At 35.9% G+C, this 16,761-nt stretch overlaps 2 protein-coding genes across 2 annotated transcripts; one reads left to right on the forward strand and one right to left on the reverse strand.

The window, feature by feature from the left end:
* Positions 1–509: 509 nt before the first annotated feature.
* Positions 510–10,708, reverse strand: LOC110803319 (protein RETARDED ROOT GROWTH, mitochondrial). Its single transcript, XM_022008821.2, has 7 exons — positions 10,196–10,708; positions 9,205–9,316; positions 8,069–8,228; positions 4,538–4,686; positions 4,162–4,313; positions 1,383–1,497; positions 510–1,126 (listed from the first exon to the last, which is right to left on the reverse strand). Exons 1-7 carry the CDS (start codon positions 10,516–10,518, stop codon positions 986–988), a joined length of 1,152 nt encoding a protein of 383 aa, XP_021864513.1. The 5' UTR covers positions 10,519–10,708; the 3' UTR covers positions 510–985.
* Positions 10,709–12,711: 2,003 nt separating this feature from the next.
* LOC110803321 (cell division topological specificity factor homolog, chloroplastic) lies at positions 12,712–15,364 on the forward strand. Its single transcript, XM_022008824.2, has 2 exons — positions 12,712–12,954; positions 14,488–15,364. Exons 1-2 carry the CDS (start codon positions 12,859–12,861, stop codon positions 15,094–15,096), a joined length of 705 nt encoding a protein of 234 aa, XP_021864516.1. The 5' UTR covers positions 12,712–12,858; the 3' UTR covers positions 15,097–15,364.
* The last annotated feature ends 1,397 nt before the right edge of the window (positions 15,365–16,761 follow it).

Genomic DNA, 16,761 nt, shown 5'->3' on the forward strand with positions numbered 1-16,761 from the left:
ATAAAAAATTTATTCATGTTCTTCACACGTAACTAGATATTCTTTTAATTATATACTGGTGTTCTTAAGGTGCACCATGCTCATTGTGCATCATGGTCCACCTTCTAAATTGCGTTGTAAGAATTTCTAAGAAATCCTATTGGTTCGGGATCACTAACATTTTTAATAACCGAGTAACTAATTTGTTGAATAACTAGTTTTCTCTCTTCAACTCTTCTATTTTAGCTCTCATCTCCCACCTCCTCCATTTCCACCCCAGTATATGAATCGCGATCTGAACTTCTAAACTTGTTGCTACGACGACAAAGTGAGAAAAACGAACCTCAAACTTCATCCATTTACCACTTCCCTATTAAGAAAAAGGGTACTTACTTTATGTAGAATAAATGTAACTTTGTACTTTATGACTAATAGGTTAGTCCACTGAAAGCTTTTGTAAATTAAACATGATATTGTAGATAGTAAGGTATTAAGAGGGGGAAAAGAAAGAAAAAATAACATTAATAGCATCCGAAACAAAGTAAATGTAAAATCTTATTACTTAACTGAAACCTAAGAAAAATCGAAGTAATCAAGTTTACTGAGTCAAGTAACATCGGGTTTTTGCATCTAATCTAGCAGAGAAAACCGTAGCAATTTCCGCCTGAAGCACTCTACAAGACTGAATAATCAGAAAGAAGATTAGAGAGTGAGGGATAGCTCGGTTGGTTAGAGCTTCCATCCCCATTCCAGGATCCGGATCGATTCTCATCCCCGCCCTTGTGGCTCATTCGAACCAAAAAAAAAAAATTAAGATGTCATATATACAACAGCAACTGAAAAATCTACTGTAATTAGTAATATTCCTAATATACTGATACTAGACCAGTGGTTGAAACATGTATTTCATTTGATTTTGAGATATAAATAAATAAATAAAGAATGAAGAAAAAACAATTCAAAATTTAATTGCTTCCTGCCATAAATTTTATCTTTGGCTAGCAGATCATACAGAACCAGCTCCCGAATCCCGAATAATCTCACAAATTGAAATCACGTTCTCAATGGTCAACAAGATGATGATGCACCACTCTAAGAGATCAGATCTCCTATTCTGCAGGACTTCTTGCAGGAAATGGATGTTGTGCTGCATTCACCCAGAAAGAAAGCAAAAACTTAACAAACAATTCAAACTAGTAGTTTTATCGACATGTAGCTAGCATGATTGTTACAGGTATGACCAAGTTTTTGTTACCTGACAATTCTTTTTGCTAATTTTAAGTTCAGTAGCCTTTATCATATGAATGTTTCAGTTACAAAATTATTTCCAATATAAGTATCATGTACTATTTATGCTAGTTTGTTTACTTTCCAATAAGTTAAGAATGAAGTAGGGATCATACCTCGACAAATTTCAACTTGATATCAAGATTTCCAAAACGCTGAGTGACCTCATACTCCTCCCGTAGATATTCATTTATTTCCGCATACTTTGCTTCTCTCCAAGCAATTTCTGATCTGAGCAATGTGAAAACAGAAACTAACATGAGTGGCCCCTTCAGGATAAAAATCAAGCTGATGAACGGAAGTTTAGGCAACAATCGGTTAGGAAGAGAATCAATTAAAGCCTTTTGAGGAAAATTTACATCTCAGCAGAGAAATTTTATGCTATTATACCCAAAGAGATCTTGTCCAAAACAACCAAAAACTCTATGATGCTTTCAAAAGTAGATACAGTGCCTGGAAAATAATTATTCTAGGATTTTAGAAGATTATGTCATTCTGTATATAATGAATAAAAACCACAAGAATTATAACTCTGCAGTTTAGTAGTCTAATGAGGAAGATGTAAAAACAAGTATCACTTTTATTGGGCATTCAATGTGGCATATATTTGCAACTGACAATTGGCAAGAAAGGTGTAACCCATTGTTTTACTATCAAATCTTCTCATTGCTCCGTTACCGAATTCTGGACTCAGCCATAGTATAATGTGCAACAAATATGTTTTTGGACTAGTGTTTCAGAAACATAATCGAAAACAATAAATTCACATGCTCTTACAGTCCAAAATTAATATGTGTTCCTCCTCCATCTCTAAAAGATTGCCACATACAACAACAACAACAACAACAAAGCCTTAGTCCCAAAATGATTTGGGGTCGACTAACATGAATCGTCGTAGTAGATCGTCATTGTCACCAATCAAACCAGAAAGGAGCAGGAAGTAAAAAGAAAAAAGCAAGGAAGAGAAGGTGGAATTAATGAAAGTAAGATAAGAGAAAAATGTATATATATTATAGAAGGAATATTGTAAGAGATAATAAAAAATAAATAAAGTTTAAAATAAATGAATAAGTAAAATAAGTACATTTCAAAATAGCATGTAAAAATAAAAATTCAAAAGAATTTTAAAAATAAAATAAAAAATAAAAATATATTAGAAATAGAAAAAAAATAGAAAAAAAAAACAGAAACGTGAAAGTTGTATAAGTCAAATGAAGTCATCAATATATATTCTCTCCCTCCACTCTGTCCTATAAACATACAGCAAACTTCACTTCATTAATATTTGGGTGTAAAATGTGCACATGGTTTGGTAAAGTGGGCCCTTAAAAAGAGAGAGAGAGACAGAGAGGGAGCAAGTGGGAAAGGTTATGAAATAAGGTATGGGGAAAACAACTAGAGACATCCCAAAAAGCAATATGTGACGATCTTTTAAGGAAGGAGGGAGTAATACTTACTCCCTCCGTATTTATTTAAGAGATACACTTGACCGGACACGGGTATTAAGAAGAAGAATTGAATGAAACTAAATAATAAAGCAAGTGGGGTTGAATAGATATTTTAATAATTAAACAAGTGGGGACCATGTCATTTTGGTGGGTGGGAGGTGGGGTGAGTTTATTAAATTATTTGTTTAATAGGATGGTGGGTCATAGAGTAAATTAGATGTAGTATTTAAATAGATGGTGGGGTTGATAAGTTACTAAAAATGACAAGTGTATTTCTTAAATAAATACGGCCGAAAAAGGCAAGTGTATCCCTTAAATAAATATGGAGGGAGTAACTATGAACTCAAAACAAAGAAATTTGTATAGTTTTGAGTTTTGACCAAACTATCTTTTCTAAAAAATAAGTTGAAACTGCCAGCCTCTCAATTTCCTCCCTCTGTAAGACTTCTTCTATCAGTTCCATTCCGCCTAATCACCCCCGAAGAGGACCTATGTTGATTAGAGGCAGGAGAGTTTGCAAGAACTGAGACAAAATTTCCAGACATTCTAAAACAGATTGAGTATCCTCCTAGCCGTCCAAGGCTCCTACTGTCAAATGGGAATTCAAAATACAATGAAGCTACAGAATAAGTAGAATAAATAAATAAGCCTGCTAAAAACACAGTTGCCTGTCTAGCCCTCGTACAGCATTTGTAGACAAGAGGAGCAAACATTTCTCAAGTCCGCATCTGGGTTCTTCACCTTGAAACCATCCCATCATCCTCCATTCTTGCTATCGAAAGAAAATTATACGAGTATCATAAAAAAGTAAGATAGAAGAAGGCCCTCAGATTTTAGAAGTAGAGGGGAGAGAGATAAAAGAGGAGAAACATTAGTGTCAGATTTTGCACCAAGCGTTCCCTGTCAAATGTTCTAGCTCTCAACTGCATTAATTGTTTTTGAACCGAACTAGTACGGACTTAGGTAATGCCAGTAAGAGCCAATAGGCTAGAATGTTTATCAAATATTAATAAGTAACATCCTCCACCAAGTTGTCACGTGGTCAGACCGGAAGAACCTAGTTATGACAAACAAATTACATGGTTCAAATGACCATGTCACCCACCCATTAATTAAGGGCTCGTTCAGTTTCGTTTTTTGTTTCCAGTTTTCTGTTTTTTACAAAACTAAAAACCAAAATATGAAAACTACATAAAGTAGTTTCCAGATTTTGTTGCCAGTTTTCAAAATTAACATGATTACAATAGGTATGACTATTATTTAGTTCATAATTCAATCTAAATCATATGACTTATAAAACCAAAAACTGGAAACTGACAGTGATACCGAACGAGCCCTACGATGTCTAGTTAAAATGAAGAAATCAGAAAGTTACCAGCTGCAACATACTTACAGCTGCCTCTGTTTACATTTCCCATGTGTTAGAAAATGTTAGTTGAGGGCATACCTGTCAAAGAGACCCACTTTAAGGATGATGTCAGCAAGATTTGAATTTGCTTTGCCTACTAGTTGAAAGAGCTTCTTTCTACGCATAGTGAATGTTCCTGTCTTCTCCATTGCACGATTTATATCTGCAAATTCTTCAACCATACCATCGACCTGAAATATGCAAAAAAAAGATTATTAAGCCTTGCCAGTGAATTGTTTAAGATTTCCGGGTTAAATTTCACTTAAACAATAGTGTCTTGTCTAAAGCATCAATCTCATAGAAACAAGCGGCCAAGTGCATAGTACAGCCACAGATAACTTATCCTTATTTGGTATGTGTGTACAGGGAGGGGGTTTATATGTGAAAATGTAAGTAGCAAAGATAGAAGAATCACCTGAGACACATAATAGTCTAAAGCAATACTTTGTCCAAGCACACTTCCAATAATGCGAATACCATCAGTGTCAAGATGTCTAAGAACTATATAGTCAGGACCACCCAGCATATCTTCAGCAAGTGTAGCCTTCTCCTTTACCATGTAGTCTGCGCAAGTTAGAAGCACATTAAAGCTGGAGAATTTAAACTAAAGCAAAATGAAGATTCAGAAGGAAAAATAGTATAATTCCATGGAATACAGGGAATGGTTATAAAATTCTGATAGATTCGTTAGAAAAGAAAGTAGAGTACACATTTTTCATCGAGGAATGGGGACATCCAACAAAATATTGCCGTTGTCTATTTCTATTAAATATAGAAATTATAGTAAACACTCAACGTGTTTACTATCCGGAAATCAGAGACCAACAAACCATTTCTTTGATTCCTACTGATGAGAATTTGACTCCATGAAATTTGAACCAAAAAGTTGCTAAATGGTCCTATTTCTTGTGTCCAATTGAAGCACTTTATGATAAATGATGTCCAAGCTTGGAGTAAAATAGAAAAGGCAATGGTTTTATTTGATGTCATCACCATAACAGTAATTTTATCTGAATGCCCAACCCAAATCAATGCAAAACTATATAGAAAGACAAACTGGGAACGAACAATATTTGTCAACAAATGAAAATAACAGATAAAGCGTCTTCAGATGGAAATCTACTTGACCAAAATATCAAATCAATAACGGGTTCCATTTGGAAACTAAATGAAAACCTAATTTGGACTGAACTAGACGTCTAGATCTAATTTTCGGGATATCTTTGCATACTTTCCCATAAGCCATTAAGACATCAATTTGTCAAAAAGATTGATTCTTCTCATGGCATGATAGACTTCCCAGAGAAAAACATCGCTATTCATATAATGAGGTGCTCTATTCAACAGAGATATAGCCCTTGCGTTTATGCTCTTTTTATGGCGTGTCAATGGTGTCCTGCCGATATGAATAGTCCAAAATCCAACATCGTAACTCTTATTACCTCCGTTCCTGAAAGTTTGTTACACTCACTATTTACACGAACTCCAATACAATATTTAACCACTGATATATCCAATTCCGTGTGTAAAAAGATAATAAAAGGTTGATATTTTGAAAATATCTACTGAGACGTATCTAACAAGATCCACGTGATAAGGTTTTGATGTATATAATAGTGAAAATTTACAATCAAAGTTTCACTTTGCACACATATTCTAAAGCGTAAAAAACTTTCAGGAACGGAGGTTGTACATGTGATTAACTGATATTGCCTAAAGGTTGCTATGAATTTAGAATCAATCTATGTGATGGTTCCATGTAGTCATCTATGACAAAAAGACCTACTTAACTGAGCACTTATAGTACTGCTTGCAAACAGTGACTGAGAGTCCTTGTTCAAAACTTCAAATTCAATAGTAAGTAAAACTTATTAGATATCCTCAACTCTACAGAGCAAGTACTACAACTCCATGAAGTGGAGCAGTTTATTAACTTTATGGCAGCAGTGAGAGCCACTGACCTCACTGGAGTAGAATTTAAGCAACTAACTGGTATGTACAGACTACAGGATGATTAAGCCTTTGAGCCAAAACGTAAAGTTAAAAGGTACAGAGATTATGGAAGTCAAAACATGGAGGTATTATAGAATTAATGGAACCTGCAAACTAAGGGTAAACCTAATCCTGCTAAGAGTAATACTTCCTCTGATTTTTAATACTCGCAACGTTTGTGATTTCTACACTATTCACATATTATACTTTGACTGTTTTGGGTGATTTATACGTAAGTTAAAACATATTCATGTGGGGTCTTGTTAGATTCGTCTTAATATGTATTTTCCAAATATTAAATTTTTATAATTTTTGCTTAAAGAGAATTAAAGATATTAATGATCAAAGTTGTGCATTGGCATGCGTGAAAGTGACAAATGTTGCGAGTAAAAATGAACGGAGGAAGTATGAATAAATCAGCTTGCTGTAAATGATTCTCATCATTTTTTTTAACCTCTTTATATTTTTGTAGTACAGTAGCGTATGTAGCTTTGGTCCTGGCGTCCTCCTTCGTTGTCTATTCACCAAGATTACTTGGAACGGGGATGGGGTTAGAATGGGGTTAGGGTGGGGCCAGGGTTTGTGTTCCATATTGATCTTTTATTGTTGTCTCAAAATCTTTGTATTCATCCGAAAGGATGAATTCAGGTTGTCGGTCTGAGTTTCCTAATAAAAAAAAGAGTTCCATAGTTCATGTTTGGGTGACATTAAAAGAACCAAGAAAATTTTGGACTGATTTCAGAATTGTCCTTTGCCCTTTAAACAAATGCTTAACACATCCCGTGTGCACCTCCTACCAAGGTTATCAAAATCGTGATTCTACTTTAGATAGGAAGGGCATCAGATCGTAAAATTTTACTCCCTCTGTCCCGAAATACTCGACCCGGTTTGACCGGCATAGAGTTTAAGGGACTTGAATTGACTTATTTAATTTAATAGGTAGTAGTTGATAGTGAGGTATTATTTTAATGTAGTTAGTGGGAAATGTGTAAAGGGGTGGGGTTGGGGAGAGTAGGGGTTGAATTTTTAATTATTTTTTGTATGGAGTAGGGGGTAGGTGGGTTAATAGGGGTGGAGTGAGAAATAATATAATATTGTTAGAATATTTCCATTTTTAGAAACAGGTCAAGTATTAAGGGACGGCCCGATAAGGAAAACAGGTCAAGTATTCCGGGACGGAGGGAGTACGAGTTTACGGAAGTGAGATTCTATGATAAAATTTATTAATTGTTTACCCTAATTTCAATAGACAACACTTAAAATTAAATTGTTTAAATTAAAGCATTATATTAGATCGTTGCATTTTAAGATCGTAAAATCGTAGATTTGAATCGGTCGCGTATTCTAGGATCGTAGAATCGTAAGATTCTAAGATTCAAATCACGATTTTAACAACCATACCTCCTATTTCTGATCTAGTGAAGAATTCAAACTTATATATTTCCTCCGCTTTTTTTTTACTTGACACTTGACTTTTGCACTATTTGCATCCACTACTTTGACTCTCTTTTTAATGATTTATACTTAAAAGTAAATATAGTCATGTGATGTCTTATTATATTCGTCTAAATGTACACTTTTAAAACATTAACTTTATATAATATTTTACTTATTGATAATCACAGATGCCGGAAGTAATCATTTGTAAGTGTAAAAAGAGAAACGTTGCAAGTAAACAAAAACAGAGGACATTTATTCTTAGTTGTAACATCCATTAACACCAAAAATGCATAAAAGTCAGTCCCTTCTGTGAGGCTAGTTCCACTTTTCTTTTATTACATAAACTATTATGTTAGCTTGAACATAACCCAAATACCAATAAATAATTACTGTAACTTATTCAAAGAAAAAAAGAAATGATATATTGTACGCTATAGAGTCCGGAGCTCCATACTCCACACAGATAATTCATTCAAAATTATACTACAATTATGAGTTTCTGAAAAGAAATTACCGTCTTTCTTCATATCTGAAAGCAATCCAGAAGCATGTCTTCTAGCAATATTCAAGAAGAAATCAACTTCATGATCCTCAACATTGAAGAGGACAGCAGATCCATATTGAAATACCACCATATAGCGATTGCAAATCTTATTATTCTCAACTCCTATGCCCTGAATCAAAGGTCCGGCATATATTAAGGCAATGAATCCCTAATAAACTTCCAAAACCATAAGGCTCGATGTTACAATAAAAAGAACTATGAAACTCCTTAATAGTTAAACCTGCTAGTTGATATACCTTAAGTCTAGCATATGCTCATCAAAATTCAAACTCACTTCGACTTGTAACATGACTAAATGTTTCCCATTTTCCCCTATAACAAGTACAAAGTGATTACCATCAGGCCACATTTCATTTGCAAATTTTTGAAACATTTATATATTTTCAATGAAAGAAAATAGATTCATGCGAATCAGCCGACATGAGTCAGTGATACGTTGAATGAAATTCTCACAAGTGCAAGTCATGCAATTTATAACTACTTGATGCTAACAGTAGGTTATTTCAATATACTGAAGTAAGCAGCCAAACTGCGACACCAAAAGTTTTCCAACATGCTCAGCTGACAGAATAGAGGTCGTTGGAACCCAATTCAGCATCTGAGAAATTGAGAACTCGGCAGGCCTTTTGACTCTTTGTTTCCATCTTCAGCAGAAGGCTAGCCTGTTCACCTCTCACTAAGTCACTAGTTCTCCAGTGTATATCTTACAGTTATAAAAAAGAAAGGGGACTTATTTTACTGTCTTATCAGTCAGATATTGGAATGTTACAGATTCAGCTGTGTGTGGTTAACGTCCAGTCATTTTATCATACTAAACCATGATTAGTCAGACTAAGAGGAAATACTAATATGGACCAGAAAAAAGGAAAAGCCATGCTCCACAGAGAAACACCTAATAAAAACAGAATCGTACATAGTCAAACAGAAGGAACCTCACACATAAACTGCTAAATTCATCAAATATGTTACTGCCATTAAATACACGCACAGCAGAACAAATATGGAGCGACTTTGATCAAACAAAAGAAATGGAAGTCAAGTCAAGAAGAGTGAGACAAATACAGAGATCACAAAAATTGTCTTACAATCATTCCTGAAGGTATATCGCAAAATCTGAGTGTCACATAATTTGAGGTGCGAGAGGTTGGTGGAACAACGTTCCCTGAATTTTCTGCCTGCATGCTCCTCAAATTGATACTGCCAAAACCATGATTCTGAGAGGCCAAATGATAAAAAACCAGAAAACATAGCAATAAGCCAATAAGGCAAGGTGAGCATGAGGGAAATCAAGCACCAAATAGTATACACCAGGGTAAGAAAGAACAAGCAGATTAAGGAAAGACAGCGTCTTTAGTACAGCAACTCAAACAATTTTAAATGAAATCTTCCTCTCCTCTTTGAAATTTCAGACCAATACCATTAGCCTCTCCCTCTGTTTCGAAAGATCATAATTCTAGGCAGACTAAGAACAGTTGTTACTAGTAAATACATTTCCCACATTTATCTTGACTAATAGATTTAAGAATAGATGCATTAACTTAAGTAAACAAAAGCAAAAATCAGTCTTCTTGGATACGGTTTTTACTTCACAGATTATAATTAATTTTTAAGAAGAAAGCTGAAAAAAGAGCAGCAAGAGCTCCCAAGCAGTACACCCACACTCCTCAAATCTCAAATTCAACAAGGTAATAAGACTAATGACAAGAACACAATTACACAACAATAACAACAACGCTATCGGCGCCTTGGTGAAAGGTACAATGTTCAACCAGCAATTTGTTCCAAAGTCATTTTAACTAAGACGCTATCCCTTCAAAAGAGAACTTAGTAACACACTGCACCTTCCCCTCTTCTCTCCCTGAACCCATTCCTTCCATTATATAAATTCCCAGCAGCTAATTAGTGATATTCCAAATTGACAACAACAAAACCTTAATGCAAACAGTATATAATTACAAAATCTGTAATTTTACTACCTTTCAACATGAAGAAGAAAAAACACATCAAAAATCAGCAAAAAGAAATACAAAACACAGATGAATAACAACCAAAACCAGAAATTAAAAGATGACAAACCTAGTGGAAAGAAAGAAAGCTTTAACAGGAATCCTCGCAATTTGTTCTTCCTCGTCTTGTCGAGATTGAACATCGTCATTATCATCCACAAAACTCTGGTTAAAATCACGAATCCCATAATCATAATTATGTGCGAGAGAAGCGTAAGAGGAAGATGGGGCATAAGAAAAGGGCCTAAAACGATGGAATTGTGGGGCAGCGGAATCTGAAGAGCGGAGGAGAGAAAAGGAGATGAAGTGAATGGAGGAGTGAGAAGGGATTGAAGATGGTGATGATAGTGAGGTTAGGCGGCGGAGGAGACGGTATGCTGCCCATCTCCCCATTCACTATGATGATGCTCAACTTGTTTCTGAGTTGCGCATCAATGGCACTGTGACTGAGGTTTGCCAGCAAACTGTATGAAATTGAGGGTTTGATTTTTCGACGCATTTCATTTGGAAGATCATTTACAACAACTTGGGAAACAAAAAATGCACTTAGGTCTTTGCCCCATTTTTAGAACCTAGTGTGTGGCCCCGATGTTAGATGTTAGCTCCTGTTTTTATTTTTAGTGGGAGTTTACTTTTTGTAATATGTGCCCATTTTGAAAAGATTATATTTATATATTTCCTTCATTTCTACTCCGTATATAATTGCAACGTACACTTTTTCACATACTTTAAGAAAAATTAATCAAACTTTTTATTTTGAGGGCATAAATGAAAAGTTTCATTATTTTATTTGGTGGGTGAGAAATTGTGAGTTAGTAAAGAGAACAAAGTGAGGCTATAGATGTAAGTGCGGGCTCATTTTCTAAATTGGTAGCACTTGGAACATCAAGTGCTGCCAATATTTTGGTAGCACTTGGAACATCAAGTGCTGCCAATATTTTGTTAGCACTTGAGAAACATCAAGTGCGGGCACGCCATGTGCTGCACATGTAAAAGCCCGCACTTGTGACCTTGAAATGAGCTCGCACTTGAGCTTTTTTGTACTAGTGTTGCGGTGTAACTTATAGGAACCTAGTAACTAGCTAACTACTGTAACTGATGGTCTGATGCTATTGCAAGGCTTGTGACTCTGTGAGTGACTACATATGTTATATAGGTAGCTTATAACTAATTAGTCCAACTAATATAACTAGACTTATAGATTTACCGACTTATAACGTTGTACTCCTTTTTTTGGGGGGGGGTGCGAATGAGTCACTAAAAGCAATATAATTACAATGAAGGGACGTGATCGATTCGAACACGAGATCTATTTTACACAAGCCCTCATTCTTAACCACCATTTATTTCACCAATAATGAATATTACGTAGTATAATAATGACTACTTGAGTTTCAAATCATAATAAACTTCTAGTTATTTGGAGTAATATTTTACACTTTAACATTTTTAAGATGACCAAATCGATTATGGACTCGTAATACATATTAGCTTTATATATATTTTGATTTGGCAAGAATACACGACGACTTGGTATGAATAAACTCAACATTGAAAATAATCGTAAAGACGTAGATTAATAGCTTATTAATTAGAAATAGAATGAAAAAGTAAATTGATAATGATATCCTGTCAAAAAATATTGATAATGATATCCAGTCAAAAAAAATTGATAATGATATGAAAGATCTATACTGAAATCGAACCAACCTTAGACCTAACTGATTGAAATGGCCCTAACCGAAATCGATCTGGTACTGAATTGATATGACTTAAACATTTTCGAACTGAAATGACCCTAGTCAAAATTTATCGACCCGAGTTTGACCCGACCAAACCCGGTTAGAACCCGATACGATTTCACCTAGTCCGTTTATGACCCGAACTGAACTTGACCCAACCCAAAATTGATCTGCACCCAACTAAAGACCCGAAATTGAAATGAATTGAATAGACCCGACCCAAATCTGATTTGATCTCGAAAACTTTGGACGCGAACTTGATACGAACTGAATAGACCTGACCCAAACCCGATTTGATCCCGAAAACTTTAGACCCAAACATGATACGAATCGAATAGATCTGAACTGTCGTAGTTCAATCCATAATCCATCTAGTAACCCGATTTGATACCTCTAGACAAGTACTCCCTCCGTCCCGGAATACTTGACCTGTTTTCCTTATCGGGCCGTCCCTTAATACTTGACCTGTTTCTAAAAATGGAAATATTATAACAATATTATATTATTTCTCACTCCACCCCTATTAACCCACCTACCCCCTACTCCGTACAAAAAATAATTAAAAATTCAACCCTTACTCTCCCCCAACGGCCAACCCCACCCCTTTACACATTTCCCATTAAACTCTGTGCCGGTTAAATCGGTTTGAGTATTCCGGAATAGAGGGAGTATATTTCGGGAGTACGGCATTTTACTCACGAGTGTAAGTTAAACGGAGTACTCCGTAGGTCGGTCGTGTGAGGGGTGGAAGTCATTGGTCGTACTCTTGTAGACCATACGATGATACGAATCATACGATAGTGTAAAGTATGTGGTAATGTAACGTAGGTCTAATTAAGCATTTAAGCACCAAGCGCTGTCATAGCTTACCGTTCTTTGTCATAGCAATCGAAGAAGCCAATAACCTTTCTTTGTGCAAGTCTCAGCTTACCGTTCAAGACGCGAGCTATAGAGTGAATGCGCCGGTAAATTCTTCAGGTGAGAGAGAAAAATGGCGATTTCAGGGGATCTGGGAGTATTTGCCACACTCGCACCTCATCGCGCCCGTCATCTTCCTCTTCGAACTTCCTCGCATTCTTCATCTAAGGTCACTTCTACTCCATTTTTACGCTTTTCTGTTGAATTTCTTGCTATTTCCTTTTTTTCAACGTTTATTGGGTACAATTCATATGGGTATATTTTCAATTGTTTCTGAATTCAGCGAATTTTGATGGGATTGTCCGATTTTCAAGGTTTTTTGCGTTTGTGGGTTTTGTTTGATTTTTTTTGGAATGGTTAGGTTTTATTAGGCTTTGATTTGCATACTGCAATGAAATCAGGTTTCTATTTTAGGCATATTTTTGGGCGTTTGTGAAAATTCTGGAAGAAATTTGTTAATATTGTGAGAAGGAGAGGGATGCTCATTTGGGATTTTGGGCCAAAGCCGGGGGTGGAAAGGGAGGATTATGTTTCATGAAGCATTTTCCGGCTCTTCACTGTGGCATATTTTGGGTTTTGTTTGTTTGAGTTTATTTAATTGGAATAATTAGTGACTGATGACTGATCAAGGATTTTAAATTGATGATGGAGTAGTTCTTGGTGAGGGGTTGGGGATTTGGGATGCCTAACGTGAATGTTTCGTTTTCTATTGTTAATGATCAGGGGTTCTGGTACGAATGACCGAAGCGGTTGTGAAAGTTAATTCGTGTTAAATCTTTGTAAAAGCTTCTAGAAAAGGATAGATAAAGTATTCTAGGCTTAGAGCAAGGTTTTAAGTGTAATTCTAGGCTAAAGTTTGTTAGAGAAGGTACAGAGTAAAATATCAGGAAAAAATTCGAGCAAATATTGATAGGGTCAATCTGGGATGGATTGTATTGTCAGATGGCAGTGGACAGCTATTTTGTGAAATCTTGATTATGTGAAATCTTGATTATTGTCAAAGGGTGACAAAACTCAATAGAGGGATAATTTACTTCGTATTATGTTTCCCTAGCTGGGTGGTTTGTCAACAGTCTTAAAATAAATTTGTGACAATGTGACATTAATACTAGAATGAATGTGGGCCTACGTGGCTGTAGAGAAATGGCTTTCGGGTTCTCGGTTTTTTAAGACAAACTTCGGCCTTGATCGTTCTGAGGGTTTTGTAGACTGGTATTTTTCCTGCTGTTTTGTTGACGGAAGATTTTGCTTTTGCTATTCTACCTTAATTATACCCACAATTATAGAAATGCTGGTGTGAGTCTTCCCTTTTTTAGTCCTTTTCTTTCTTTCTCTGCCTAGATTTTGCTTGTTCCAAGTTGAATTTGTCCAGTTAGGAAGAGACTCAAATCCTTGCTCCTCTAATTTACCAGGGAAAATATCCACGGTTAAATGTTACATTACTTGTTATGTTGTTTGTCAGTCACCTTACTCTAGGTACTGACTGTAATGTTAAATTGGCTAGATCATAGTGACGTATGGTCTATCAAGTAATGGTAAAATGCATAATATGAGATGAAATATGTGTTGTTCTGAGGGAGTGGTAATGACACTATATATTAAATTATGAAATCTGACTTTATATGAGTACTGCAATAATGCAAGCTACGTACTACTGCCAGTTACAGCCACTAAATTCATAATATACTTTCCTTGAGTGCAGGTAGACATTTCCTGCTTCCCAAATGGTGGGCTTCGTATTTGTGACTTTACACCGAAAAAGTTGAGCAGTGTGTCTAATGGCTTCAATTTTCGCTGCCAGTCCAATCTGACTTTTGGAGTCAGTGGAGAAGATAAATCATCTGTAAAATCCTTCAGCGAAGATGCTGAGACTTTTTTACTGAATGCTATTAATCTGAGCTTCTTTGAGCGTGTAAACTTAGCATGGAAGATTATTTTCCCCCCACCAAAAACAAGGAGGAGTTCCAATGCAATGATTGCTAAGCAGCGTTTAAAGATGATCTTGTTTGCTGATCGATGTGCTGTTAGTGACGAGGCTAAACGGAAGATAGTGAAAAGCATTGTCAGTGCTTTATCAGACTTTGTGGAGATTGATTCTCAGGATAAGGTGCAGCTCGACGTCTCTACTGATACTGATCTTGGAACTGTATGTTCTGTAACTGTACCTGTAAGGCGAGTGAAACCTGAGTATCAGGAAGACGATGAGTCTGGATCAATAATGGGTGTTGATTATAAAGACAACGGTGAACTATCAGGTTCTGTTGATGTCCAATTTGATTTCTACATCCCAAATGAAAATCAGATGACGTGAGCATACGTGATTTAGGTCTGTAACCTAGTTGCATCAAGTATCATCAGTGATGGCAACTTTTGACCCCAATTTAGATCTCAAGAACATGTGGCTTCTGCATTAGGGGTCGTTACAGATGGAGTTTGTCGCTTCTTGATAACTTGCTTTTCTGTAAATATAAGATGTATTCTCCAAATTGGGTGAAAGATTTATTCTTTCCCTTTATAATCTTAACCTTTTTAGGCTATCATTTTGGAATGAATATGTTTCTAAGGGACCTTAAGTTTTGTATTGCTCTGTTGATGTTCCTTGGTTTATTATGTTTGACAATTTTTCTTGTTGATGGTGTGCAGCACAGAAGATTCTGCATTGTTACTGAAATTAAGGTGATCTGATGGGGGCGGATCACAGGTTTACTGTTAGTAGATGCTATTCGTCCATCAATAAATAAGAAAAAAATATATTATTCCTGCTTACATTTTCCCTATAGCGGAAGGTGTTTCTCCCCAAAGAGATGTTTGTCTGTTCTCTAAGCAGTTGTACTCTTTTGAAACATTCATGACTTGAGTTTGGAGTATGGGTTGTTCAGTGGTTGATTTAGCAAAGTTTGATTTGAGTAGTTCATGATATCTAGCCAGTCTAGGGTGTAAGTCCTGAGGAGCTAGCAAAATTTCCAGTGATCAGTTGCGCGCATGCATGCTTACTGGTAGCGTAAGGTGGAACGATGTGCGATGCGTACCGGAAGGGTGAGCGATATGGTATGCGGTGTTTCTTTGATACTCATAAAACAACAGCAATTATTTCGAGTATGAAGAATGGAATTTGGAAAGGAACCTTCCACGATAATGTTTCATACAATTATTTGCGTGTCAACTTAGCAGCGCTTGTGCTGATGATGTTGCTAATCACATTTATGAAACCTCATAAACTATAAAACCAGGTCTTAGATGACTCTTGAAGCCGTTCAAGGGTCAAAATAACCCATTTAAATGTTGTGCATTGCTCATGACTTCACAACTGGTTCTTCACCCTATCTCTCTATCAGACATCTCCAAGAGCTCTCTCTAAAAACACTCAACATGAGTAAGTGTCTCTCCGTATACTTACTCCTTAATTGTGCTCTCATATAAAAAATGAAGCGACTCTTGGTTAAGAGCTACCTTATCTTAAAGTAGCTATTTATGAAGGGTTACTCCAAAAGCTTCAATGTATAGATTATGTTAACCATTAAGTGATTTGTGTTTAATTTGTACACAAGTCACCCAAATGACTTGTATTGATATTTCTTAGCAATATATTGGTATAACAATACCACACCAATATATTAGTAGTATTCATTTGTATTATGAAAAAATGAGAGAAAGAAAGAAACTTAGAGAGAGAAAGAGAAAAAAGAAAAAAAAGATCTATAAGATTCCAAAGAACAAAAACAACCCTAGCCCCCTACTCCTCGGTTCATGCGCCTCATTCCCCTCTCATTCGTCTCCATTGTTGAACCTCGATTTTGTTCGATTTGCTCTCCAAATCCAAAACCAGAAAAGCTCCTCTAGTTTACAGAGTAATTATTACCCTACTTCCTACATTAATGCCTTTTTAATTGAGATTAATGAAGAGATTTATTCAGTCTCTTTTTCTCCACCTTTGGATCTTAATCTAAGGGTTGAGATCTTCTTCTTGGGCGGCGGC

This window comes from Spinacia oleracea, chromosome 6 (assembly GCF_020520425.1).
Source record: "Spinacia oleracea cultivar Varoflay chromosome 6, BTI_SOV_V1, whole genome shotgun sequence".
Taxonomy (NCBI): Eukaryota; Viridiplantae; Streptophyta; class Magnoliopsida; order Caryophyllales; family Amaranthaceae; genus Spinacia; species Spinacia oleracea.

Coding starts and splice junctions, on each gene's coding strand:
- LOC110803321 (XM_022008824.2), top strand. CDS start 12,859: ATGGCGATTTCAGGGGATCTGGGAGTATTTGCCACACTCGCACCTCAT. Junction 12,955..14,487: donor CCTCGCATTCTTCATCTAAG/GTCACTTCTACT, acceptor CCTTGAGTGCAG/GTAGACATTTCCTGCTTCCC.
- LOC110803319 (XM_022008821.2), bottom strand. CDS start 10,518: ATGGGGAGATGGGCAGCATACCGTCTCCTCCGCCGCCTAACCTCACTA. Junction 1,498..4,161: donor AAAGTGGGTCTCTTTGACAG/GTATGCCCTCAA, acceptor CACATTGCTCAG/ATCAGAAATTGCTTGGAGAG. Junction 1,127..1,382: donor TCAAGTTGAAATTTGTCGAG/GTATGATCCCTA, acceptor GGGTGAATGCAG/CACAACATCCATTTCCTGCA.